Source organism: Branchiostoma belcheri, unplaced genomic scaffold (assembly GCF_001625305.1).
Source record: "Branchiostoma belcheri isolate BF01 breed outbred unplaced genomic scaffold, Haploidv18h27 scaffold13, whole genome shotgun sequence".
Lineage (NCBI taxonomy): Eukaryota > Metazoa > Chordata > Leptocardii > Amphioxiformes > Branchiostomatidae > Branchiostoma > Branchiostoma belcheri.
In genome coordinates, this window is record NW_017802713.1 from 1,310,581 (window position 1) to 1,336,043 (window position 25,463).

Below are 25,463 nucleotides of genomic sequence, written 5' to 3' on the forward strand. Positions count from 1 at the left end.
TGGGCATAGATGTGTGTCAGCGAAATCCCAGACATGCCTGTAGACATTCCATTCCTGTGGAAAAAAATGCCTGTGCAATTCCTAGAATTCTTGCAAACTGCACACAATACTGTACCATTAGGCTCCCCCTGAGGCGTCGCCAAAAAATATGAAGCGACAGGGCGAAAAATAAAAATAAAACAGGCCTAGGCATCCTATTATAGCACGAAATGCTACAATATGAGCCATGAAGTCAACAAAAAAGGCTGGGTTAAAATTTAAAGTATAAATTTTGAACTTTTAATCAAACCACTGCATTGATAGATGGAAAAAACTGTAACAACTAGGAAGAAAAGGAATTTCCTCAACTGTTGGGGGCAAAATATGAGCATTTTTGAGTTGATTCAGAACCAGAATCTTTTTTTTTTGCAAATCAGAAAAAAATGAAGAGGCGAATCCGAGAACCAACAAATTAAATTGGTGTGGCCTAAAGAATGGTTCAACATAAGTTTTCTAAACAGGGAAACTAAGAAGCTTGGCGAGCAACTTAAAAAGAGGTTATAAGACAGATAAAACCAAAGATAGCAGCACAAAAAAAGCAGAAGCAAAAAATGTGTCAGTCTATTGCATACAATAACTAAATGGAATGTTTTACAATTCTAAAAATAGAAACACATCTGCACTCAACACCCATACAGTAAGATGGCAGTAAGCTGTTGGAAAATCAAAATGCAGACATTTTTTCTCAAATTACTTCTAGTTTAGTTACCTGGCTTCCCTCTGCCTTCTATAATACATACCTGAAAACCTTGCCATATCACAGAAAATACCAACTTCTTCTACCATGAAACACATATGGATGTCATATGGAAGTATCACAATGGATGCCCTTAGTCTCTACCGGGCAAGATGTCAGTGTAAAAGCCTTACTACTAAAAGGACCTTACCTTTGGTACATGTATTGTTGGTGTATCTGTATGTTGCCTTGCCAATAAGATACACTGCACATTTCACACTAATATATTTAGGTACAGTACTGTAAATTGTGAATTGTTCACAGTGGATTTAGTTTTGTGTTCTTGGCTGTGGCCTCTTGACACAAAATCAGGACTGCAAATGTGTTTTGTATTTCACAGAATTGTTGAAGTTCGAATGCCACAAAAAAACCTATAGCGAAGTAAAACCAACTCAAAAGTACAATGTAAATTTATGCGTTTACAGTAACCTGGACACCAAGGCAGCAACCTTTCTGGCAACCTGGATAAAACAGTAGTGGCTAAATGGCTACAAAATGAACAAGGTAAAGACAAACAAAATTCCAAGCCTGTGAAACTGTTTATGGATTCCTGTCCAACATTAAGGATGGATGTTTACGGTCACTCTTTGTTCAAGAATGGATGTCAATTTACATCCTGAATTTTAAGCACCATGCTTTGAAACATTGTGAATGAATGAATGACTGAATAAATGAGTGATCAAGTAGTTATTATATGGGAAGAAACAATCACAGCCCGCAACAAAATAGATTTCTATCATGAAAGTTCAAAGAGTGTTGGTAGTTATACGTTTGAGGTTAAATCTTTTGACCCAACACAATAAAGATCTCTCGTCTAGAGCTTTCCACCAGTCACTCTGGTCTTCCTCAGTTGACGTCACACTTCAAAGAAGCCACGTGACAAGCCTCACTGGGTCAGTCTACTGAGGAAGACCAGAGTGACTGGTCAAAAGCTCTAGGTGAGGGATCTTTATTGGATCTAAAGTTTTAACTTGAAACAAAATGGGTATCTATTTGCAGGCGACATCCTTAATGCGGGACAGTCCCTGAGGTTGAGCTGATCACCTTGTAGCTGCTTCTGTAAGCCGGCCCTCCACCCCACGTCTGGGTGCCCGATTTCTGCTGAAATCACAATGTGGTGGCTATAATTGTGGTCATGTGACAGACAGACAGACAGGAGAGGAGCTGGGTTGTTGTTAGACATGGACAAACAAGAGGAGAAAATCACAACTATCGCTGCTGAACGGTGGCAAAGGAAATTGGACCTCAATACACAAAAGTGCTACACACACACACAGTCATCCATACCGATGCTACATTACGAGACATCCTAGCTATACTAGCACCAAGTCTTTCATTCACACAGCAGTCAGGTAGCGAGAAGAGTTACACACTAAACTTGTGCACATAACTGAGAAGTTCTACTTTTAGAGGTGAAAGTTTGAACACTTAACAGGTCATAACATTCCTTTTATGACTGTGAGTGTCAAACTTTTCTTCAGTTCCTAATCCTTGTACAATATGTACTGTAGGACTCCCCCTATCCACAGCCACTCTCCCTCAAAGCAACAAAACTGCCCACCACAGACTAGCCTGGGCCCAGGGTTTGAACAGTAGCACTTCAGCTACAAATGTACATGGCAAAACAGCACAAGGGTGTTTGATGACAGCAATCTAAATTTTGTATGAAATATTCTTTTTTCAGTTCCACAAAACTCCTTTTTTCTTACTTGTTTGTTTGTTCATTTGCAGGAGTCGAAATGATTTTGAATTTGAAAAAAAATACCACATTACATGATGGAAAAAAATGCATTTTTGTTTCTCAAATGAATGGATTCTACTAATAATCCATAGTTTTAAGAGTTTCAACCTTGTAAAGCCAACACAAAAAGGGAACTCATCATAGATTTTCAGTCAATCTCGTCAACCTTGTGTTGGAACAAACTTTAACCTCTACAACCAATTTTGTTACGTTTACCAAAGGAATACAAAATGTTTTTGCTCAGTTTCTTCCTCTTCTTCTCCAAACAGTAACCTCTGACCTAACCAATGACATGATTTAATGATGTCTGTCACCATGGTGACTGATGTTGGGTTACATAATGTTGCAATTTCATGGTCTGCTCCGCTCCTGTCACCATATATACTAGAACTAGGTAAAAATTAACAGGGCAGACCATGTCCAAACGTAAACATTATGCATTTGCTTTGCAAATGTTACTACTGTAGTGTTTGATTTTTTCTGTAAACAGATTTGAACAGCAGTGGCGTCGCTCAAACCATGCGCCCAGGAAACAGCTCCCTCTAGCAGTCCCACCTGAGAAGGCACGACGTAGACCGTCCTCTGCGGCTGCTGCACCACTGTGGTGTTGTGCACCACCTGCTGACCGTACAGGTGGGCAGACGGGTAGGAGTGCATCGTCGGCTGGAGTACAACAAAACCAGAAACATGTATGTCAGTGAAGGTTAGACATCCAGACAGTTTTCTATTTATCTTCGTTGCTTTGCGGATAGAGTAAAATCTAAAATAGCTATTTTAAGGTGGGCTGGCCATACAGGTGGGCAGATGGGTAGGAGTGCAACGTCGGCTGAAGTACAACAAAAATATGTAATATGTAAGGTAAAAGGTTGTCCTGTAGCCTTCTTGAGGCCATAGGGAAATGGTTATCCCTCTCCTTCCACCACCTTTTACCTCTACGACTGAAATCAAGTACCTTTAATTGATTTACACCTAGTGCCAATCCCAAGGACACAATGACTTGTCAGGATCCTGGGATCGAATCAAACCTGTGTTCTCTGCATCTCATGCCCACCATACTTCATAACATTGATAGAGGCTTTCTGTCAAATTTTCTGGGTCAATTTTCTGGGTCTTACACATTGAATGCCTGACTGAATATATGAAAAATTATGGTGACTTGATGAATAAATGAATGATTGAATGAATGAACAAATACTTGCATCAATATTAACTTGTAAGACATAGTAATGAACAGACCTACATACATACATGTACATGTACATGCTGTTTCTCACCTGCATATGTTGATAGGAGGGCTGGTGCGTCGGAGCAAAACCAGTCATCGCGTTCCCCGGACTGGCGTAGGGGCTGGGGGCAGGGGCAGGGTTTAGGGAGGGGGTGGGGGTGGCCGTGGGGGTAGGGGTGGGGGTAGGATTGGGGGTTGGGTATCCAGTCGGAGGCCCTGTGGACCCTGTGGGAGTGGGGACCATGGGAGCTGGCTTGTACACGGCACCAGCTGTGGTGTACGCTGTGAAGGGCAGGAACAACCCATCAACAAACAAAAATATAGAAACAAGCGATCAAAGGCCAAAAAAACAAGACATTTGAAATATAGCCCCCAAAAAGCTACAACCTTTCCGATTTCTTGCCTTGGGTAACACTCATAAATAGCCAATGATACAAAACATAGCAAACAATAATTTTCCATCAGCGACATTACATTTTTGCCTCACAGACAGCAGTATGCTCTGGAAAGAATAAGGAGAAAACTGAAAATCCAGTTTTGCCACTCTGAGCGGATGTAGTGCTGTGTACCTAAACCCAAATTTAGGTTCAGGTCCGGATTCGGCATATACAAAATTGCATGTTGGCAACCTTGCAATGTTGTTTGGGCTAAACTCTGGCCACATAACATGGAGGCTGATACTTGACGATGCCCGATGGCAATGTTTTCTTCATTTTGCGGCAAAGATTTTGCAATCTACGGAGGGTTTTAGGTGCTTTGGAAAGAAAAGAGATATGTGAAATGTTTTATTTTGGTAATTAGTCCGGACTCGGTTCTTGACTTAGTTTTTTTTGGACTTGAACCTAAACATTCTTACAAGTCCGGATCCAAGTCCAGTGAATTTTATTAAGCAACCTACTGCAGATTTGACTGTGGTGTAATTGTACTCACCACTGGAGGCAGAGTAGTATGCTGATGGCATCATGGGGCTGGCGTAGGCGTTAGGCCTGGGGACGTAGGACGGCTGGGTGCTGATGGGAGGGTACATCATCGCTGGTACAACAGAGAGGAACACAACCAAGGCAGGTTAGACTGGCCAACACATTACACTTGTCTGTTAGTAGTACTACCTAGTACCTGTATTTGATAATAGTACTGCTGTGGTGGGTCCCTGATGGACATTTGCGATATCTAGATTCTCAGTGCCTTGATGTGTATATCTTGATACTGTTCAGACCTCGAAATTAACTTTTCTTACTATTGTCCCAGCACTGTGCCTATTAATTTCAACTGTCTCGAAGTGAGGATGAACTTTCCCAACCAACTTTTTCGGAAGTATTGTATGACTTTTGTATGACAAAAATAGGAAATTTGAGGGGACTTTTCCGGAGCCAAAAGCCAGGATGTGTGCCTGGTGAACAAAAGAAGGGCTGACATTCTGTGGTTGATTATTTTTCTATTGTCCCCCAAATGTCCCAAAGTGTGTTTATAGTTGTCCCGGCCAAAATTTTAGTGGTCAGTGGCCATCGGGACACTGTTAATTTCAAACCCTGTTGTTTGGTATTCAGTACCAACAGTTGTGCACATACACTATACTGGTAGACATGAAATATCATGTCCCTTTTTGTAACAGGGCATCTAATACAGGTAAGTCTTCATACTTGGTTATGGTAACAATTTCCATGAAACTCCACATGTCCAAGCAGCTAATAATATTTTGTTAAAATATCAATAACCATAACTATAGAAAACTTTCAAACTACTGAAGCTTGTGATATTTTTTCACTGCCAACCTACAACAGTTAAGAAAATATATACAGTAACTATACATTCCAATCTTAAATATCATAACACACAAAAAGTCACAAAAGAGAGTACAAACAACTGTTATAAGCAAGGGAGCAAAGCTCAATGACTTCATACTGTGTGAGTAAGGCAAACAGTGCAAGTGCAAATACGCAAGAAAAAAACTGCACCCATTACGGATGATCACGTAATATAAAAACCTGTGGTAAGCAACCATTGTATAAAGAACAGTGCATGACCCAGCTTATTACTGATCAAGGTCTTTTCGATTTCATTCGTCTTATTTAGCATCATACGTAACAGTTGATATTGTCATAACATCCGCAGGCAAATGCATCTACATGTCCTGTACTAAAATCTACTCTGCTATTAATTGGCTGTCATACTAAGTTGTCCTTCATACTGCAAGCAAATTCAGTGTTTTTTCCCTGCAAAACAGAAGCACACCAAGCTAACTACTCTCAGTCTCTATAAGTATCAGGAGCATTCCCGCCAGAGGGGCTTTTTCACAAACTTTGGATCGGGTTTTGGGTGTTCCGACCATCTGGCATCTTTGTCTGGCAGCCCATCGTAGCAACTGGCTTTATTTTTGCAACTTTATTTTTGCAGTAATTAGAAAGCCGGTTGGTACAATTTTGCTGCTTAATTATAAGAAACTCAGGCCAGGCGAAACACTCCAAAGCTGGCCCATTGAATATGGTAATCTGGCTTCACAAACTGGACTGTGCCATCTCCATCAGTAGTTTAAAAGGACTGGGTTCATGTTACATGGTTTAAAATTTGGGACAAGACTGGATCCATCCAGCCCTTTTCATGAAGCACTAATTCTAATCGGCAGTCATTTGATTTTTTGGCCATAGCTGCCTTCCTCATACAACTATATATCTGGAACATGTTTTGATCTATGTAATTATAACTAGTACTAAAACCCCTAGATTTGATTATTCGTGGTAAAAGCTGCCTTCGAAGTGTGGGCAACACATTTTTTGTGACTTATCGGCAAACTGCACTCTGGGATGTAGGCTACATCCCAGAGTGTAGCTGTGGTCAAAGAATTCGAGACAAACTCCACGTGTTTCACACGTCCTCAGAGAATGTCCTGCAGTTTTTCTGTGAGTTGCTAGGGGGCCTATCTGGCGAGAAGGCTGTCACCACCTTTTATAGCGGCCATGCTGTGGTGACTGGCAGAATATTGCAAAGCTGATGCGCCTCACGCCCTAATTATAGAGGGTTCAAGAGTTATGTTCACCTTTGTCATTGTAGTAGTAGTAGATTGGCACGTAATTCCATCTACTGGTCTCATCTTCTGTGTTGTGAGACATGGAGAAAATGTTGAGTTCTCCCCCTAACCTCTAAACATTCAGAGTTTGGCCCTCTACACTTGTACCTTCCTACTTCTAGCTGTAAGTATAACAGTGGCTGAAGCCATTTTTAACCTACGTTTCTGGTACAGATCTACAAATGGTAACCCTCGCAAAATGACTTTAGGAATGGCTTCAAAAAATTTGAGAATAGATGCATCTTAGGGTCTCAAAAAGTATGGTATATGTGTCTTTTTCAGGGTATTGCCTCACTACATACCATGTCAAGAGGTAATGTATAGTGATATCTTTGTAACCAAAGCGCACACCCTAAAAATTCTACTGAACAAACTTCTCGAAAAGTGAAATACAACAATCCATAAATCATAAAACACCATTTCTATCAGGGTTGATAATAACACTTAACATTTACACACAACAACAATGTGCCCTGTACAAAGCCTAATCTTTCTTCTAACATGATGAGAAAATGGATTTTTGAATATCGCTCCATCCGACTTTTTGCATGACTTTGATCCACACTTCCTGAATTCTGAGCAGTGCAGGTAAAATCTGACTGGTGCAGGTAACTTTCAATGTATCATGCACCAGTGCAGGTATTGTTTATTGTTTATTGAAAACCAAAACCCATCACAGCCTCGCGGCTGAATTGTGAGGTTTGTACACAAGTCGCATGCACGTTACAATTGCTAGGATCTTCTGCAGAAAAAGGTGTTTCGAACCTAGACTTCAAATAGTTCTATAAAATCCACATCAGGGTCTACTACGTAAACTTTGGCTAGAGTGATAGCCAAATAGCTAAAGGTCAGAAAAATAATAAAATCTTTGTTGTAGTATTTGTATAAGATTTCGAAGTTAGCTCCCATTTCAGATTCAAGCTTATAAGAGGAGCTGCAGTAAGATTTAGGTTTGTTTCATATGGTGCACCCAAAAAAATTTTTGTGCACCTAATATTTTAGGTTGGGTGCACCAGTGCACCTATTCCCAGAAATGAATTTCGAGCTGTTTTTGATAGCTGAACCTGAAGTTCCATTTTCTTGTGGTGCTAGAAGGAAGGCCCTGCTTTGTGCAAGCTAATCGACCACGATGGACGAAGCGTTGTGTTCCAATGTTGGATGCTGAACTCACGTGCTGGGGTGGGGTACAGCATGGCACCCTGGGGAGGGGGAGGGGGGCCCATGTGGCCCATGGAATTCATGTACATCTTGTCATAGGTGGGAGTATTCATCACACGACTAGCATGGGCAATCTGCAAGAAAAAAACACAACATGAAAAACATTAGAATTAAGATCTTGAAATATAATCTCCATTACATTTCATGGAGCAACCTACGGCAAAAATTAGGTTGCCCATCAGAATTTTAGGTTGCCCCACCTACATATACAAGTTACTACTTTCCTCAAATAAGTAATGTTACATACATAAGCCTTTGACAATATTTCTAACAGCCTTTAGTTAACTGATACATTGTACTTAGTTATAGCCATTAATACCTAAAATTTAAAAGCATCTGCCGGATACAGTGGTGCAAGCCAAGTGGGCATGATTTAGGGGGTGAGGGGAGCATTCTTAAAATCCAGGTAGCACACTGGGCTACCTAGGTTGAAAAATAGGTTGCCCCAAGTAAAATTTGGTTGCCCAGGGGAACTGGGCAACCAGGTATTTTGCACACTGTTAATTGAAACATTTGACTTCTTTCCGTGAATACATGTATACGAATAAAGAGCCTTCTTTACCACATTGACTTCTTTTGTGCAAGCACATTACAAATGACATATCCAGAAGAAGCATACAAAATTCCTTAAGTTTGTAGAAGAACTTTATCTTGCACACCAAAAAAAACGGGATATTGGTATCCCCTATACACACATGTAGAGGAGAGATAATGGTTGAATGACAGCCAACTAAAATGACCTTGGCATTCTCCCAGTACATAGCCTTATCAACACCAAATGGACCAATTCAGCTCTTATCAAACTTACACTGCCAACTAGTAGCAGGAGATCAAGATAGTGCTGGTTGCTGCTCTGCTGATGCTATAGACCTGTCTATACAGTATATATGGTATACGATACAGTTTGATTGTCACATTGTTTGGTTAGACTTCCTAAGATAATGCTTTATTTTTTGGTAGCTCAGCTGGACTTTAAGCTCACTGTCAGACGTATACTAACTAGATGACTGCAATTTGTGTAAACAAACATTGTATCCCATCACTACATTAGTACATATCATACTTACAATCATAAGGATCAAAATACCACGGGCTGATTGCAACTTGCACCCAGTGTCATCTATCTGATTTATGTGTATGAAAATGACACAAAATTTATGGGTAGTACACATCATAGAATTAATAATTAAGTGATGGCTGGCTAGTCTGTGGTCACGTAGACCCTACCACTGACCGAGTTGGTGACCATGGACCACATGTCCAACCAAGGCCATCCTTGACCCGACCAATATATCACACCAAACACGACATTTCTGGGTGTCCAGATGCCAATCTCTGGTCTGGTTGGACAATTTTTCAGGTGTGGGGGCTTGCAATACTGAGTGAACATGCAGTTACTTCATATGAAAATGTAGATGTTTTTAGTTTTTTTTATTTGCTGCATCCACTGTTCACCTACATGTATGCAGTATAACTGAAGAAATGGCAATGATTTCTAAACAGTTTCCTTTATGTTTCGTACTTCTCAAAGTCTGAGTTATGAAGTAAAATTTGTCTGTGCATGTGCAAATATGCAGAAAAAAGTATATCAAGCACTGGGTATAAAAAAATTAGAGCCACTTTATGTGCAGGAGACACCTAAATAAATCAGTATAGTTCTTTGTTGCATTTCTACAATGTTGTTTGGGTTGTAAAAAAAACCAACTAAAAACCAACATTCTCCATGTTTTTGTGTTCCAGTCACTACTACACCTAATTCCAAACATATGCACACTACTGAATCTTACAACGACCCAGGAATCATGACCAAGGCTATCTAATATTAGCCATATATCTTAGGCCACACCAATTTAATTTCTTGGTTAATGGATTCACCTGCTTCATTTTTTTCTGATTTGCAAAAAAAAAAATTCAGAATCAACTGCAAAATGCTCATGTTTTGCCCTGAACAGTTGAAAAGTCCTTTTCTTCCTAGTTGTTACAGTTATTCCATCTTTCAATGCAGTGGTATCATTAAAAGTTCAAAATTCATTGTTGAAATTTTGAACCAGCTTGGTGTGTTGACTTCATGGCTGCTATCGTACCATTTTGGGCCATAATAGGATGCCTAGGCCTGTTTTTATTATTTCATTATTTTTCTAGAAAAATCCGTTAACCAACAAATTAAATTGGTGTGGCCTTAGGTGTCCTGTTTTGTGGGTGAGTATGCTACTGTAATTTCAACACCCAGAACTTGCAATAGCCGCTGAAAGGTCACTATGCAATTATCTGTCACATGAATTATGCAACTCATGGGATACCAAATATCAAGTTGACATTCTGGTCGCCAACTTTTAAAAATGAGATCTTTTTGCTCTTTGCTTGCGTGACCTTTTCCTAATGCAAATGTCATGATTACGTAACACTAGTTTCTTGTTTCTCTAATACAGTATACTGTCAACAATATATTTCTAAAAATACGAAGAATTCAAAAAGCACAGTTTGGTACCAAATAACAACTGTTTTAAGAAGCGAGAAGAAGCAGAACCTGTACATATGTAGTTTTACTATAGATATATTTTAGTCTACCATCGCTATTTGCCGTGACCTGTACTTAGTTCGCAATTGAGCAAAAATGTACAATAAAGGTCTTTCATAAGAATAAACCACACAATCAACTCACCACACCTTACATGAGGGTCTGCATGCCCTTTTTCGTTAACCGTTATGGGCTATTTTAATTTACCGTTAATCGTTGCCGGCCCGCTCTAATTTAACGTTAAGCGTTATCAGTATATTCCTCGTGAAGCGTTATTGGTCGTTTTAATTCAACGTAAAACGTTATTTGTCATCCTAAATTCAGCGTTAAGCGTTCATGAATAATTCTTCGTTACGCCTAATTTTGCCTTTCAAAGTGCAGGAAAATGCGTCATTGAAGGTTCAAAATACAAAATTTCCCGGGGGAGAATGCCCCCGGACCCACCTACATTGCTCGCGCCTTTGGCGCTCGACTCGCGCTTCTGCGCTCGGTCCCTTCGGCTCTAGCCAAAACCAGCTTTCCTGTCAATTTCCGGAAGTTTGCGGAGAGTTACAGAATTTTTTTTAAAGAATCCGTCAACCTTGACAGGCAAATTAACAAAAATCTTGAGTAAAATATGAAAACATCAGAAGGACCGACAAACACTCTCAACACCATGATTTGCCTCTCAAAATGTGGGAAATTGCGTTTTTGAAGGCTAAAAAATCCTAAATTTCCCGGGGGGGCATTCCCCCGGACCCCCCTAGATTACGACGCTCCCCTCTCAAAATCCACTGGGCAGACTGAAAAAATGCAAGCTGGCTGACGTCGACTCGGACTCCCCTTTATTTGTGGACGCACTCGGGGACCAGGGCATGTGGGGAACACAGGGTACACATACCTTTAATGCGTGCTTCATTACATGTAAGATATACGTAATTTTGTCAGTGATCACCTTTTCTCACAAAGCGAGATACCAAATCCAGTGCAGCTCGAACGAAAAAAAGTCTGTCAATTTACCGTTAAGCGTTGCCGACCGTCCTGAATTTACCGTTAAGCGTCATCGGCCCTGCTGAATTCACCGTTAACCGTTGCCAGGACCCCCCCATGCAGACCCTCTTACATGAATGCTTGAGTCACCCCTTTGCCAGTAAGACCATAGAGAGGTGATCCAAACGCCTTACTAAAACCATAATCTCCGTGATTCAGAAGTGGAAAATCTCTGGAGTGCTTTTTTACCTCCCAAGTGGGACACAGAAAGAGCGTGGAATCCCGTGTTATTAATCCAGGTTTACTTGGTGTGTGGGTACCCGCCAAACTGGTATTATCAGCAACATTGTACTGCCTGGGGCCTAACCGTTTTGTAGCTGCCGATTTCAACAAAGATTTCAACTGTTTTTATCAGGGAAGAAAGGAAACCATTCAGAGTAGAAAATTGGAACAAAGACATGCAGGGCATGATTTACAGTTTGTTATACTTATAGTCTGTCTCTAGAACTAGGCAAAAACACATAGCTACTGGATGAACATATTCTTGGACCTTTTCAGAAGGAAGACTGAAGAAGTTTAAAAATGACTTTCAAATGTAAAATCTACATTCACATTTCTGTATTTGTCTGGTATTTGTAAGAATACACCTGCAATTGAGGCTTTAAAATTTATACTTTTTGATAATCAATGTAAATTTCATGATTGCAATAGTTTTCTGACAATCTTTGATTTCTAAGATCTTTGAAATCAAAAGCTTTGTGCGTAGTGCACACAAAACAAAATTGAGTTTTTATATAGTTATTTGTGGACATCAAATATTCTAAGGACTGTAGATGGATCGATGCATATACCTGGCAGCATAATAACCATCCATCCCCGAACATTTGATCAATATCAGGCCAATCTATTCTGCCCCTCCTGCTGTGACATTACAAGCACTGCAAAATCACCCACTATTGGGGAAGAATTTAGTGGTTCATGATTGTATATTGCACCCTGTGAGAGAGAGGCAATATCAATACATGAACCTGTACACATACTGCGAATACATTTACCTTCGCGGTGCATGTAAGGTTTTATTTTGCGGTAGGAGGGAAAAAGGCATTGTTTGGAGTTTGCAGTTGAAACATTTTAGTAGTAGAGTAGAGTCCATTCCACGTCACCGAGTGGGTTTTTTCTCCATGTTTCTAATACGTTTGAATTATTTAGAAGAAAAGAATACCCCAGTAACAAAAGTTCTAAATTTTTCAAAAATTTGAAAATGAAAATTTGAATATATTTGAATTCATTTATATATTTCTGAAACATTTTGAATGTGACTGTACAAAGATCTCTTTCTTTAGAATAAATTTGAACTACCCATGTGTTTCTTCCACAATTCGAAATATTTAGAACTATTTCAAACAAATAACCAAATGGTAGATGTGGGTAATTGCCCCCATAAAAGTAGGTGCTAATCCTACTCTTCTGTCTTCCTCTGTATATTTTTAGATTTCACTGCTGGACACTGGTGGCTCTTTTGTTGTAAGGCATCGATGTCTGACGCCCAGGCAGTCTACCCTGTACTCCACAGGGATGTGTGAATTACTTCCTTCCCATCCCACTGACCTATTTACAAAATGTTAGAAATAATTCGAAATAATGGTAAAAATGGTAGAGTGCTGTTAGAAATATTTAGAAACTATTGGAAATGTCATAATCCACATCAGGAATATTTCAAACGTTTTAGAAAACCAGGGAATTATTTAGAATATTGACAAGATGTTCAAAATATTTCCAAATTATGAAATTTCTTAGACAAACAATTACAAAGAATTCAAAACATTTCTAAATAATGACAATAACAACCCACTCGGTGACACAGAATTGACTCTAGAAACACAAATTCACAGTGTTATGATTTTGCAGAAACATTTCTGGTCACCCTAAAAATAAAACCACTGCAAAAGTGTCTGTACTTACAGTATATATACAACTAACAGATGGTCGTCAGAAATTACAATGGAAATGCCTGCTGGCAGCCATAAGTTGGTCAGGTTCAAAAGGGAACACCAGAGACCACTGGAACAATTGTCTTGAAACAAAATATACCTAGGAGTATTTTCTTTTTTTTCTATCACTGCACTGGTCCATCACAATTTGCATTTCTGACGGTGGTTCGAATTTATTGCCTGGAAAAAGATGAAAAATTTGTAAGAGAAAAAGCTACATGTGTAGCATATTCTTCTCAAATTCTCAAAAAAGTGCATTGTAAGTGATACAAACCAGTAATGGCAGTGCTTTGTTATGACTATCTTTCTTTATGGAGTCCTCAACAAGCTATATAGGACGTAATTTGTGTATATGCCAGACTCTCCCCATTGAAATTATGAATCATTCTCCAGATTGGAGATCTGAAAATGAGAACCCTTCAAAACAGGTGTGTAGCAGTAGACAGTTCACAACTGAAATTAGTGAAAAGACGTACTCAACAGAAAGATCCTAACAAAAGTAAGGAAGAATTCCAGGTGTGCTGATGATGTGGTGGCATTCTTTTTTCTCTACAAATCAAAATAACTTTTACATACAGGATGCCTCTTCAAGAAGTTACCAGGTGTTGAGAGAGATGTTGTTTTTCACCTCTTTCCTACATGTAATCACAATTCTAACGTTGATGTAGCTAGTTTCTTAATTTATTTTAACAACAACGAAAGATGGTAAGTGACCACCCAAGAATCTGCAAACTAAGGTACAAAACATCTCACAAATCTTGGCACTGCACTTAACATCCTGTGCCACATTCAAGCAAGAGCCACCCACTTCTATTTCTGAACTGAACTATGACTATGCAGCTTCACATCTATCCAGATATATAAGTCTAAACCATAAGTAATATCCCAGCTCTAAACTTACTGACATGCGTAACCCCATATCATCCAGGAATGACACGGACTTTACAAAATAAGCACTGCCATCGATCAGTGGGTCCCGATTACTTTTCTTACGACTTTGTAGCTTTGGGGAAAATCTTATCACCTGAAAGCAGGTACAGCACATCTTTTACACTGAGCGTGAATAATTCACTGCATTTGGTTGTCATTGGGGCATGATAGATAGCGGTGGTGATTCCTGTCACACAGTCCCAAATGCCTGGAGAGTACAGGGCCCTAATCTACCATAAGGGACTTAATTGCCTAACCAGAGATAGAGGCCTGAATTTGCCACTGGTTGACCTTAGAATAATCAAATCAATACCAGAGACGTGTTTGCAACAAGGCCGCGAGATGCCGGGTCAACATTCTGGTCAGAGGACACTGGATTTACCCGCAAATTTAGATGTCTACGAGATTACGAACCCCAGAATTCCTCTATCTACAAATGTGTAACTAACAATGAGATAGCTATATAGTGGGCATTCTGTGTATAACTCTATTCTACTTATAGAAGTCAATAAACTGTGGCAAAATGAGTTTGTTGATATCTGACCTTTGTTTGATCATTCAACTACTAAGCAAACAAAGTCTTGTAAAGGTACATTACAACCTGAGCGGCTGTAAATGAATCCTTAGAAAGGTGCTAATTCTTTTTTATAACCTATTAGAAACAAATAAAGGTCTCTAAGGAGTTTTCACACCTTTTTTGAGCATCTGCCCATTTGGCAAACCAACGCTAGAAGGTGTGAAATCTATCTCCATAGAATATAAATTGGTGTTAAAATCTCCACTACAGTATTGATTATGAAGTCAATAGGAAGCATATAAACTCTCCAAAATGACCAGGAGGGCCTTGCCTGTGGTAAGCATTGCAAAACATAGAAAGCCTGGCGTTCAGACTACAAAATGACTAACAGAATGCAGAAAATGATCGGACGCTGCTCCAAGTTTTTGCACAACAAAAGAGGCTACCATTAGTCACAGAGGATTCCGTACGCATACAATTATAAGGTGTACCAAATAAATTCGTAGCGAGTTGTTGCATGGCAGAAATATTGTAGCAAAACGTTCTGGAACATCAATGTGGGCTTTTCCCCCGGATTTGTGGGTTTGGATGATAATCTTGTGGTAGATTTGCCCTGGACACGCATGGATGTACTGGTAGTAATAACGTAGAGCTGCCACCACCCAAAAATGTTCGACGATCACCAAAGCTTTTAGAAAATCACATAATTCTCGGCATGGCTTTACTACAATGCCTCACTGGGAATCGGCGCCATTTTGCCGAACATTCTCAGAAAACACGACTGTGGAATCAACAAACAGTGGCGATTCAGGTAGCAGGGAGACTTAAAGGCCAACTGGGAAAATGGGTATCAAATTTTAGGTGAATAGGACCAAAAATCGCCCGCTGAAATTCTATCTGCGGCCATTTTTCTTGGCGTTCCCCAACTTTCACTTTCCAGGGGCTATTCCAGACGTTCTGACCGACGAAGTACGAGTATAAAAGGCCTCTCTCCTTCCAGGCATTTCGAATTTCCCACGAAAGGAAATTGTGCGCCTAAAACAAGCGAGGAAAGGCTGAATGAGAACGGGAAAAGCGGGACTTACATGAGTTGAACGGCACCGCCGGAAGGACTAATGGTTTTTCTGCGCAGATCCCGCCCAGATAGGACGCCCTTGCGCAGGTATCACTCTACGCATGTGCGAAATTAGCTAAAAATAGTACATGATTTGCGAACAGTAAATTCATTGATAGATTCCAGTATCAAAGACATATAGATTTATAATCCTTAAAATTTTGAAATAAATGCTGCAAATATATGGTAATTATTTACATTTTACTTATCATTTTCAGATGATATGCATAGTTTTGACGTAAAATCTTTCAGCATGATGGCAATAGTACCAACAGGCAAATGTCGTGCTAGCTTTACTTCAAACAGTAAAAGAAGAAGACCAGAACTTGGTCGTGTTTTGGTATGGTTGTAACAGTGGGGGGTTTATAGGTGCTACCAACTGAACCGGCCGACGGGCCTAGACCTTTTAGCCGAGTGGTTAGAGCATCTGCGTGTGGACTGGTGCCCGGGTTTGGTCGTGGGTCCGAACCCCAGCCCGGGACCAGGGGTTTTTATCTGTTTCTACTCGCTCCTCCTGATCTTACACGGTCACAGTGCACAAGGAGGTTGGGTTTCTGCTATTTACATACCAGAAAAGAGGGCCTGAAAGCCCTTTTTCGTAAGGCGTAATCAGGCCGTTTTAGACTTCGTAATTCGTAGGCAGCCTCCGAAAAACTCAACGTAATTCGTAATTGGACATTAGCCGCAAATCGTAAAGTCGTAATCAGCTCTGAGACTTTAACGTAATTCGTAATAGGCGGCGAAAATTTTGCGTAATTCGTAATCACTACCCCCCCTTGCAGGCCCTCAGAAAAGTGCAACTGCATATGTAGAGAGAAGTGAAGTGTTAGGGTAGCAGAGCACAGTTTTCGCCCTATGGGGATTTCTATAAGGACCCCAAGATGACTCACTTCGACGCGGTAAAAATTATAGTTTTTACCGCGTAAATAGGGTGCACTTCACAAATAATAGGGTGCACTTCACAAATACGAAGATTGAATATGTAACACAAAAAAACATTTCTACACCACACAGTACAATACTGTGCTATTTTCTACACTAGCCCTATGGCAGGTGCCGAAGTGCAAAGTTGGCAATATCTCAGTAACTGTTTGGTGTTTTGAAATAAAATTTGGCCAAGTTTTATATCTTGTCTAGTTTTGTCGAATGATCAAAAAGAAAATGCAAGGTCAAGTTGGTTCAAGGCCATGTGGGTCAAAACATGCATGCGTGGATGAGATGATTGCGGAATAGATAAAATATGTGAAATGCAATGCTATAGCTGATAGGTTTATAGATATGAAATAATCAATTTTCAGTTAACAAACATTTGTGATGTTGAAAGCTTTGTGAAACAAGTGCTTTTGCCAAAACCTGTCAGTGTGATATATTGTACATCTTACATATGCAACCCTGCATCTGCTTGGAAATAACTATATATAGGCATGCCACTCTAGAAGATGACTAAATAGTCAGATCATGGACGCCACCAACATTTGCTTGGAGATAACTCTTGCATATACCACCCTACATGTGCTTGGAAATGATTATAGATGTGTTCCTCTACATCTACTTTGAGATGATGCTGTACATATGCCACCTTTAGACATTACTACATAGACATGGCTCCAGGCTCACGTATCAACAACGCCATCTACCGACAGTTGGTAAAAACGGCAAATGTGGCAGGCAGAATGGCCCGTTGTTCCATTGTTTATAATACGCCGAATGTTTGACTCGTAACATAGCGGCATGCGCCGAAATGCAAAAAAAAAAAAATTATATTTGTACCCTCCAAAAAGTGAAATAGTCTTCAATCAGTTCAACAAACTAGCGTTTAATATTAACCAGGGCGCTTCATAAGTATCAAAGCTTCTTATTGGTAAGAAATTTCGCGGGAAATTCTAACAGCCAATCACTGGTAATTTAACAACAAAAGCTGCTGCCGGCCGGAGCATGCGCGGTGCGGAGCAAATTGCCAAAACATCAAAATCTCAAGTTTCCATGGAACGAGTAATTTTGGCAATTCTTGTTGCTCCTCGTCACACTTTGGCGTTGTATTTTTACAAGATTTCTCCAATTTTGGGCCAGATGGCTGGAAATTTTGGAGGCGTGGTCGCTTTGTGACATCGAGGCGGCGCCGTGAACTCGACTGATCGCTGACATAAAAGGACGACGCCGCCGGGCCCCCTTGTCAAAGGACATTTTTTGGCCCAAAACTGTCGAAATATTGGTTGTTTTCGGGAGTTGAGGGTTGCGGATGGCGAGTAGTGTGAGTAGGATGGAGGTGGAGCCGTCCCCACAGGCCGAGCCGTGCCTGGAGGACGGGAACGGGGGGAGCCAACTCCGCCGCTCCAACAGTGCCCCGATGATCAACAAACAAAGGTAAGAGCTAACCCCTGTAACGCCCCCCTCCCCCATCAGCACTGCAACTCCGTGGATACTATACTTCGTACAGTTACTAGATTTTGTTGTATTCTAAACATGTGAGCTAATTCTGATGATCTAAGCTCAAATGACAAGGCTCTTTGTAGGCTGAACATCGTTGACAAATATTTGTATATGTAGCTATGTGTAGATGCCTTGAACTTGAACTTTTCTATGTTGTTGTCATTTGACTCTAAATTGAGCCACTATTATTCTGAATTTCCTGCTCTGTAAATTTAACACAGAGCATATGTCACTGCCCTTTTCATCTTTGACTATATACTAGTACTATGTCTAAAAATTGGCTAACTTGTTTTTCATGTATACATGTTGCACTGTAAGAAACAGGAGGAGCCAATAAAAACCCACAGGTCCCAGGCCGGGGTTAGAACCCACGACCTCCTTGGCACCAGTCAGACGCTCTAACCGCTCGGCCGAAAAGGTCTAGACCCTTCGGCCGGGTCAGTTGGTAGTGCCTATAAACCCCCCCACTGTTACACTACTCCCCTTTTCTTTTCAAGATTCGTTCTCGAATCTTCCGAATTCGACATCCCTGGAGCGGCACTCTTTGCCAGAACTCCCAGGGCAGGGCCGGTGTGGGAACCACTGTAAGAAACAGAGAGCCAGGAGCCAGTAAAAACCCTTCTGGTCCCGGGCCGGGGTTCGAACCCACGACCTCCCGGGCACCAGAGCTTCATAACCAGATGCTCTAACCGCTCGGCCGAAAAGGTCTAGACCCGTTTGCCGGATCGTTTGCCGGATCTGTCAGTTGGTAGCGCCTATAAACCCCCCACCAATGCACATAACAATGTAAAGAAAACATTTGGTTAAGGTTCAGACCCTGTTTTATGAGAGTATCCTGTCAATACCTTTGTCACTTAATCATTGTGCTCTTCGAATTGAATTGATATAATTGTGATGATATTTGTTTTGTAATCCTATCATGTAATGTTTAAGATTATTTCTATGATATGTCATGGATAGTGGTCATAAAAGAAATACAGTAACTGTGCTGTTAGTGTAGTAATTCTTACCAATTCCTTTTTTTGTATTTCAGCGACCATGCACCAGTTTTTCAGCCGGTGATATCGCCACGTGTCAGGAGATTTAGTGCCAGTGTGGTCAACAATGGAGCCAGCGTAAGTCGTGTTTCTCAAAGTCAGAAAATCTGCAACATTCATGTTTAAAAGACAGCATATTTTAGATTATTGTCAGAGTGTGAGTGCTTCAGGATCAGTAATAGTACAAATACTATTTCTTATTTTTTAAGGATTATAATATATGATTTTGAGATGTAGGAATTGCAGGTTGTTTCATTTCTAAAGAAAAGTACTATAACAATGATTTTATCATTTTTCTGCTGACATATTATGATAAGATATGCTACTCTACATTGAATATCTTTACATACATAAACCTGCAAAAATATTGGGTGCACTGGTGCACCCACAGAAAAAATTGGGTGCACAGCTCCAAATTTGGGTGCATGTAGGTAAAATAAGGTGCACATGCACCCACTATTTCGAGCCCTCAGTGTAAAGACATAGAATGTATTTCCAACCCTAATTTGTCAGTATCAAGTCCGTGCAATGTACGTGTACCTCATGTGTTTACTAGCAGTACCACATGATTCAGTTGATTTTCTTTGTGTCTCTTTCCTTCAGCCCAATGCAGTATCTCCTCCTATCAGGATTGGCCACAGAATTTCTCAACTCAAAAGGGTAAGTACTGTCTGTCGAGTTGGTTGCTCTTAATGTTTTCATCATTTTCAAAACAAGTTAGACTGTGGTGTACATGGATTTCGTAGTTGTTGACACTCAATGTTTTACGTCAAACATTCCAGGAAGAAGGGATGAGTGTTTCAGACCGAGAGACTGAACATGAAAGGTGGGTACACGCATTCCCTTGTAGGATACATACTTGTTCTGCTAGTACATGTTGACATCTCAAAGCAGACTGTCACAAGCGGAAGCATGTCTTTTCACTTCCCAAGCCCCTGTCATGCTGGAATGTCAAACATTGCACTACAATGTATATAGCCTTGATGTGAGGTTGGTAGGAGGGCCTAGGAAAAAATGTTGTTTCCTGTTTCCCAACTGACCCTGGAAAAAACTGCTGACCTTAGCCTTTTTTGTGTTGACCCCTGCAAGGGACATAAATATTTTGAGCTGATCAACTTTTTCTGGCTCCATGATCTGACACGCAAGTGAAGGAACATTGTGCATGTACCATCGGTTTTCCAACATTGACATCCCTATTACCAACCCAGGACTGAAACAGGAAACTCAACATTTTTTCCCTGGGCATAGGGTTTTTTTATAATAAGTCACTGTACAAAAAGCCTAGAAGCAGACGTACAAAAATTATTATGGGCGCTCAGTCCAGGAGTTTCATGAAAACAAGGCTGCACCCATTACGTACTGAGAAGGATATGTTCCACCTGAGTTGATTCCAGCCCCACCTACATGTATGCTACTTGCAAAATGTGCCTTCAGGAGTAAACCGGTAATGACCTTGATAAGTACTGTCAAGTTCTGGGTGTCAACATCGTAACTTCAGCCCCTGTACACTTAGTATTGATCGCATGTTTGTACAGTATGGTAGGCATGTGACCTTGAAGTTCGTTGATACTTATTCCATGGTGGACAATAAATACCACACCCATACCACTTATCACATTCCAAGTTGTATATGCTGGTGGTAAGGGTAATCTGTGAAAATGTGGGGAAATATACTATATTTGTTATCAACCATTCACCTTTTCATTATTGCTGCATTTGTTGTTTCCAGGGAGATGCACTCTGTCATGCAAATGAGCCAATCCTGGGAGGAGACCTCTTTGGTATGCAAGCACAGTTTTGTATGTCTTGTTTCCTATGCTTAGTCCTTGGCACCAGTACTAGTACCAGTCCTCAGCAGTTGGGATGTTGGTCAAAATTGACAGAATGCTGTGGTGGGTGTTGGCTCTACACTGGAACTTCTGTCTCTGTTACTTGTTGGAGGCAGTTCAGGGCTCAACATACTGGGTGCATGTGCACCTTAGTGGACCCAAATTTGGAGCTATGCACCCAATTTTTTTTCTGTGGGTTCACAAGTGCACCCAAATATTTTCATAGGTTTACATATGTAAAGATGTTAAATGTATAGAAGTATACAGCATATTCTTAACATCTAAGTGTCAGAAAAATTATGAAATGATTGAAATTTGTTATAGTACTGAAATGAAACATAATTAGCTTTTGCTGACTTTCTACTTGATATTTTATCTTATAAGATGCACCCAAAAATTTTTGTGCACCCAATTTGTTAGGTTTGGTGCACCAGCGCACCTATTCCCAAAAATTAATTTTGAGTTGAAAGAAGTGGTGTCCCAAATCATCAACAGATGGGAGTGGCGATGATGATAATGATGAGTGAAAAAGTATTCTTACACTTAAGTATTGAGAGATTCAAAAGTATATGTAATGTTGTTTCATGACTATTTTCCTGTTTTCTTCCAGAGGGACAAGTTTATGCAGTCCTTCTCTGAGGAGAAAGGGGGCACCCTGAACAGTTCCTCCGACTCCAGTACCAAGACGGTGACTCCTCCCACATCCCTCCCCCCCATGTCACCTTCCAGCCGATTCGCCGAACCGCTCACCATCCTGCCTGCCTCCCTGCCTCTGTCTTCTAGCCCCTCCCCCACAAGAATTCCTAATAAGGTAAGGAAATGCCTACCTGACACTGTCATTTAGCCCCTCCCCTACCAGATTACCATATAAGGTCACAGCATGTAAATTTTATGGATGACATCCTGCACAGACTCCAAATCTAATGCAAGCGGGTGCCAACAAGGTTCCTACATTTTGAAATTTTGACTCAATGATGGTACAAATGGTTTTGATTTAGTGGGAACATTGTAAGAAACCAGGAGGAGACAGTAGAAACAGATAAAAACCCCTTGGTCCTGGGCCGGATTCGAACTCACGGCTCCCGGGCCACAGGCAGACGCTCTAACTGAGTGAGCTAAAAGGTCTAGACCCATTGGCTGGGTCAGTTGGTGGCGCCTATAAACCCCCAACTGTTACAACATCACATATACACAGCCAGCATCACAATCACATATCACTGCATCAAAGTAAGAAACAAAACTTAAATCAGAGTCTTTTCTTGTCTCCTCTCTTCATAGTTATCTGCCATCCACTTTCCAGCAAGGGAGCAGACATCTTTGCCCATTTCCGGCATGTTGACCACTGTCAGAAGGCAACAAAATTTCTTGTTTTTTTCTCCCAAAGTCAGCCGAAAATTAACGCACGCACTGATATCATCCTTAAAAATTACTTGCTGTGGCCTAAGGAAAGGAAAAAAGACAGCGACTCTAGATCTCTTTCAAGAATATAAAGAAAGGAAAGATGACCAGCCAGGCAAAATGCTGGTGATGGCATGAAGGATGGGTATTAGTAGGGCAGGTATTGTGTACAGTATAATTTCACAATTTTTCAATGTTCACAACAGAGTGCTATGTCCAAAGTGTTGTTTTTTGTGATGAAGTGTTTGTTTTGTTTGCAGCAATGTTTTTCCCCCTCCATGCAAATGTCTGTGAGGAACAGTAGCCTGAGCCCCAGTCCCATCCCCAGCCCAACTCGCAAGGCTTTTGTCACGTAAGTCACAGAAAACTTTTATGGCGTTACTGTTATAATAATAATAATAAACTGTTGAAGTACTTTTGCCCAGTGCTTCCTCTGAAAAAGAAAGTTCTAAAAATGTAATTGGATATCTAGTAGCATTTTTCTGCTTCTTTCAACATTGCTGTGTCTATAGTCATGTCATAAGCAGTTTTAATCTGATTATATATATTGAAGACCCATTTTAACGGATGGAGTGTGATTCATCTTTTTTCTTTTTTTTATCCCACAGGAGGAGGAGTCAGAGTCCTGGATGTATCCGGCCAAGCATTCTTGGAGAAACTCTCAAGAGAAAACGTAAGAAAATTTGACGAACTTGTACATATCTGTCTTTTCACTAGACTGAATTTGAATGTAGTAATATAGCCAGACAGAAGACTTTGAATCTCCAGAATGGCATCCTAAGTTTGTTTGTCCACACAGCCTGAGTGTGTTTCTAACATCTTCAATGTTTTTGAATGTGTTAAAGTATGTTCAGGAGACCACAAGCTGGACTTCAGTAGCCCCCCTAAGAGAGCCTGTCACTCAGACAACAGTACACCTGACAGCCCTGCGGCATCCACACCTCTCATACACAGGTATGTACAGATCTCTGGTGTTCTCTAGCACGCGTGTGTGTGTGTGTGTGTGTGTGTGTGTGTGTGTATGTGTGTGTGTGTGTGTGTGCATGTGTGCAGGTGTGTGTGTGTGAGAGAGATTTGCAACTCAGAAAAAACTGAATCGTATGTACAGGTGTGTGTGTGTGTGTGCATGTGTGTTCATGTGTAAGAGAGCGAGATTTGCAACTCAGAAAAAACTGAATGGTATGTACAACTCTGGTGTTCTGTAGTGTGTGCACAGATCTCTGGTATTCTCAAGTGTGTGTGTGTGTGTGTGTGTGTGTGTGAGAGAGAGAGAGAAAGAGAAATTTGCAACTCTGAAAAACTGAATCAGTTAACAGCTGTGTCTTATGTGGCAGAGACTGTCATTCTTGTATAGAACTCGTTCAGCCCTAGTCTGTGCAAATTAGGAGAGTCAGTAACATATGAGCTGATGGAGGCCATACATGTACATAGTGAATGAGTGTGCGTGTCTGTCTGTTTACTTTTTTGTACATTTTCTATGCCTAAGAATTGCATCGTCTGAATTGACTTGAAGACTTTTTTTTTCAAACAACCTCTCGTTTTTTTCCAGTCTGTCTTCAAGCAGCTTGGAGGAAGATGCCAGCCCACCGCAGTTCATCAACAGGATGCCAGGGGGCATCATTCACACCACTGCATCAACCCCCATGCACACCCTCCCGTCTCCACTTTTCTCCCACTCCTCCACCCTCATGACAACTCTCCCATCCCCCATGTGCACCCTCCCAACCCCCATCTCCACTTTACCCAACTCCAAAACTACCCTAGCCACCCCCACATCTACTAAAGCTGGCCCCTTGTCTACTGTCCCTCACTCTACCCCTCCCTCCTCTCTTTCTTCTCCTATTCCCACTCTTTCCTCCCCTCTATCCCAGTCCTCTCCCGTCTTTACTGCGGCTGCGTCCGTATTCACCCCCATCAGCTCCGTAAACGGACAGAAATTATAACAAATGTTTAACACAGAGTCCATAATTTATTACCCCATGCTACATGTAATGTACATAGGCGAATTGTACAGCGTCAAGGTATGACTAATAATATATTGTAGAGATGTATGTAGAATTTTTTGTGAAGAATGCAAGATTTGTGTACTGTAAGAAAACATATTATTGGGTGATAATATTGGTTTTCCCCCGCAAATTTTACTACCCTATAGGTAGGTACATGTACTGTAGATATATAATATTTGCCAGGAAATTCATTTGATCAACAGGTTATGTTGACTTTGTATATAATGCAATGCCACAAGGTATCAGTACAGTTTTGTGTCAAACAATCTAATTTAACTTTGTTGTTTACTAGATTTATAACTGTATTTCTCAATGTCCCAATGTCTTTTCTAGTCAAAACTGACCAGTGTTTTTCTCACTTTGCTATACATGTATCTGCATTTCTTGTAAAATCACATTGCTGACTGTTTTGAACAAACATTTTATTATGACTTTCATTTTCATGGTTTTGAATTTATAATTGTTCAGTTACCGATTAGCAAAATGACAGTTACCACAAAGCCTTTTTTAATACTACATGTATTTGTCACCAAAAAATACTAGTACATACCAAATCTGTGTACATAATCTTACTATACTATATCTTACCTGTTACATACATATATATTATACCTGACACCAAAACAGTATCTGTTACTTATAATTGTACATGTACATGTACTATACAACAACTAAACATGTACATGTGTAAGGCCACAGCA

The 25,463-nt window shown here is 40.5% G+C and overlaps 2 protein-coding genes across 6 annotated transcripts in view; one reads left to right on the forward strand and one right to left on the reverse strand.

Moving 5' to 3' along the window:
* Positions 1–16,133, reverse strand: part of LOC109463948 (extensin-like) — a 20,231-nt gene extending 4,098 nt beyond the window's left edge. Inside the window, exons 1-7 of one of the 5 annotated variants that reach the window (XM_019760857.1) lie at positions 16,034–16,133; positions 7,977–8,097; positions 6,776–6,832; positions 4,672–4,773; positions 3,791–4,023; positions 3,072–3,179; positions 1,820–1,873 (exon numbers count right to left, since the gene is read on the reverse strand). In XM_019760857.1, the coding sequence (XP_019616416.1) occupies positions 1,820–1,873; positions 3,072–3,179; positions 3,791–4,023; positions 4,672–4,773; positions 6,776–6,832; positions 7,977–8,076 (654 nt within the window). In that variant the 5' untranslated portion in view covers positions 8,077–8,097; positions 16,034–16,133. Of the gene's footprint in view, positions 1–1,819; positions 1,877–3,071; positions 3,180–3,790; positions 4,024–4,671; positions 4,774–6,775; positions 6,833–7,976; positions 8,098–16,033 lie in introns of all 5 variants that reach the window. The other 4 variants (XM_019760856.1, XM_019760858.1, XM_019760859.1 and 1 more) reach the window with 4 other exon arrangements.
* A 1,834-nt stretch (positions 16,134–17,967) lies between these two features.
* Positions 17,968–25,240, forward strand: LOC109463959 (protein FAM122A-like). Its single transcript, XM_019760875.1, has 10 exons — positions 17,968–18,426; positions 19,526–19,607; positions 20,133–20,189; positions 20,312–20,355; positions 21,259–21,310; positions 21,969–22,169; positions 23,017–23,108; positions 23,365–23,429; positions 23,602–23,710; positions 24,306–25,240. The coding sequence occupies exons 1-10, from the start codon at positions 18,302–18,304 to the stop codon at positions 24,697–24,699; spliced, it is 1,221 nt and encodes a 406-aa protein (XP_019616434.1). The 5' UTR covers positions 17,968–18,301; the 3' UTR covers positions 24,700–25,240.
* The last annotated feature ends 223 nt before the right edge of the window (positions 25,241–25,463 follow it).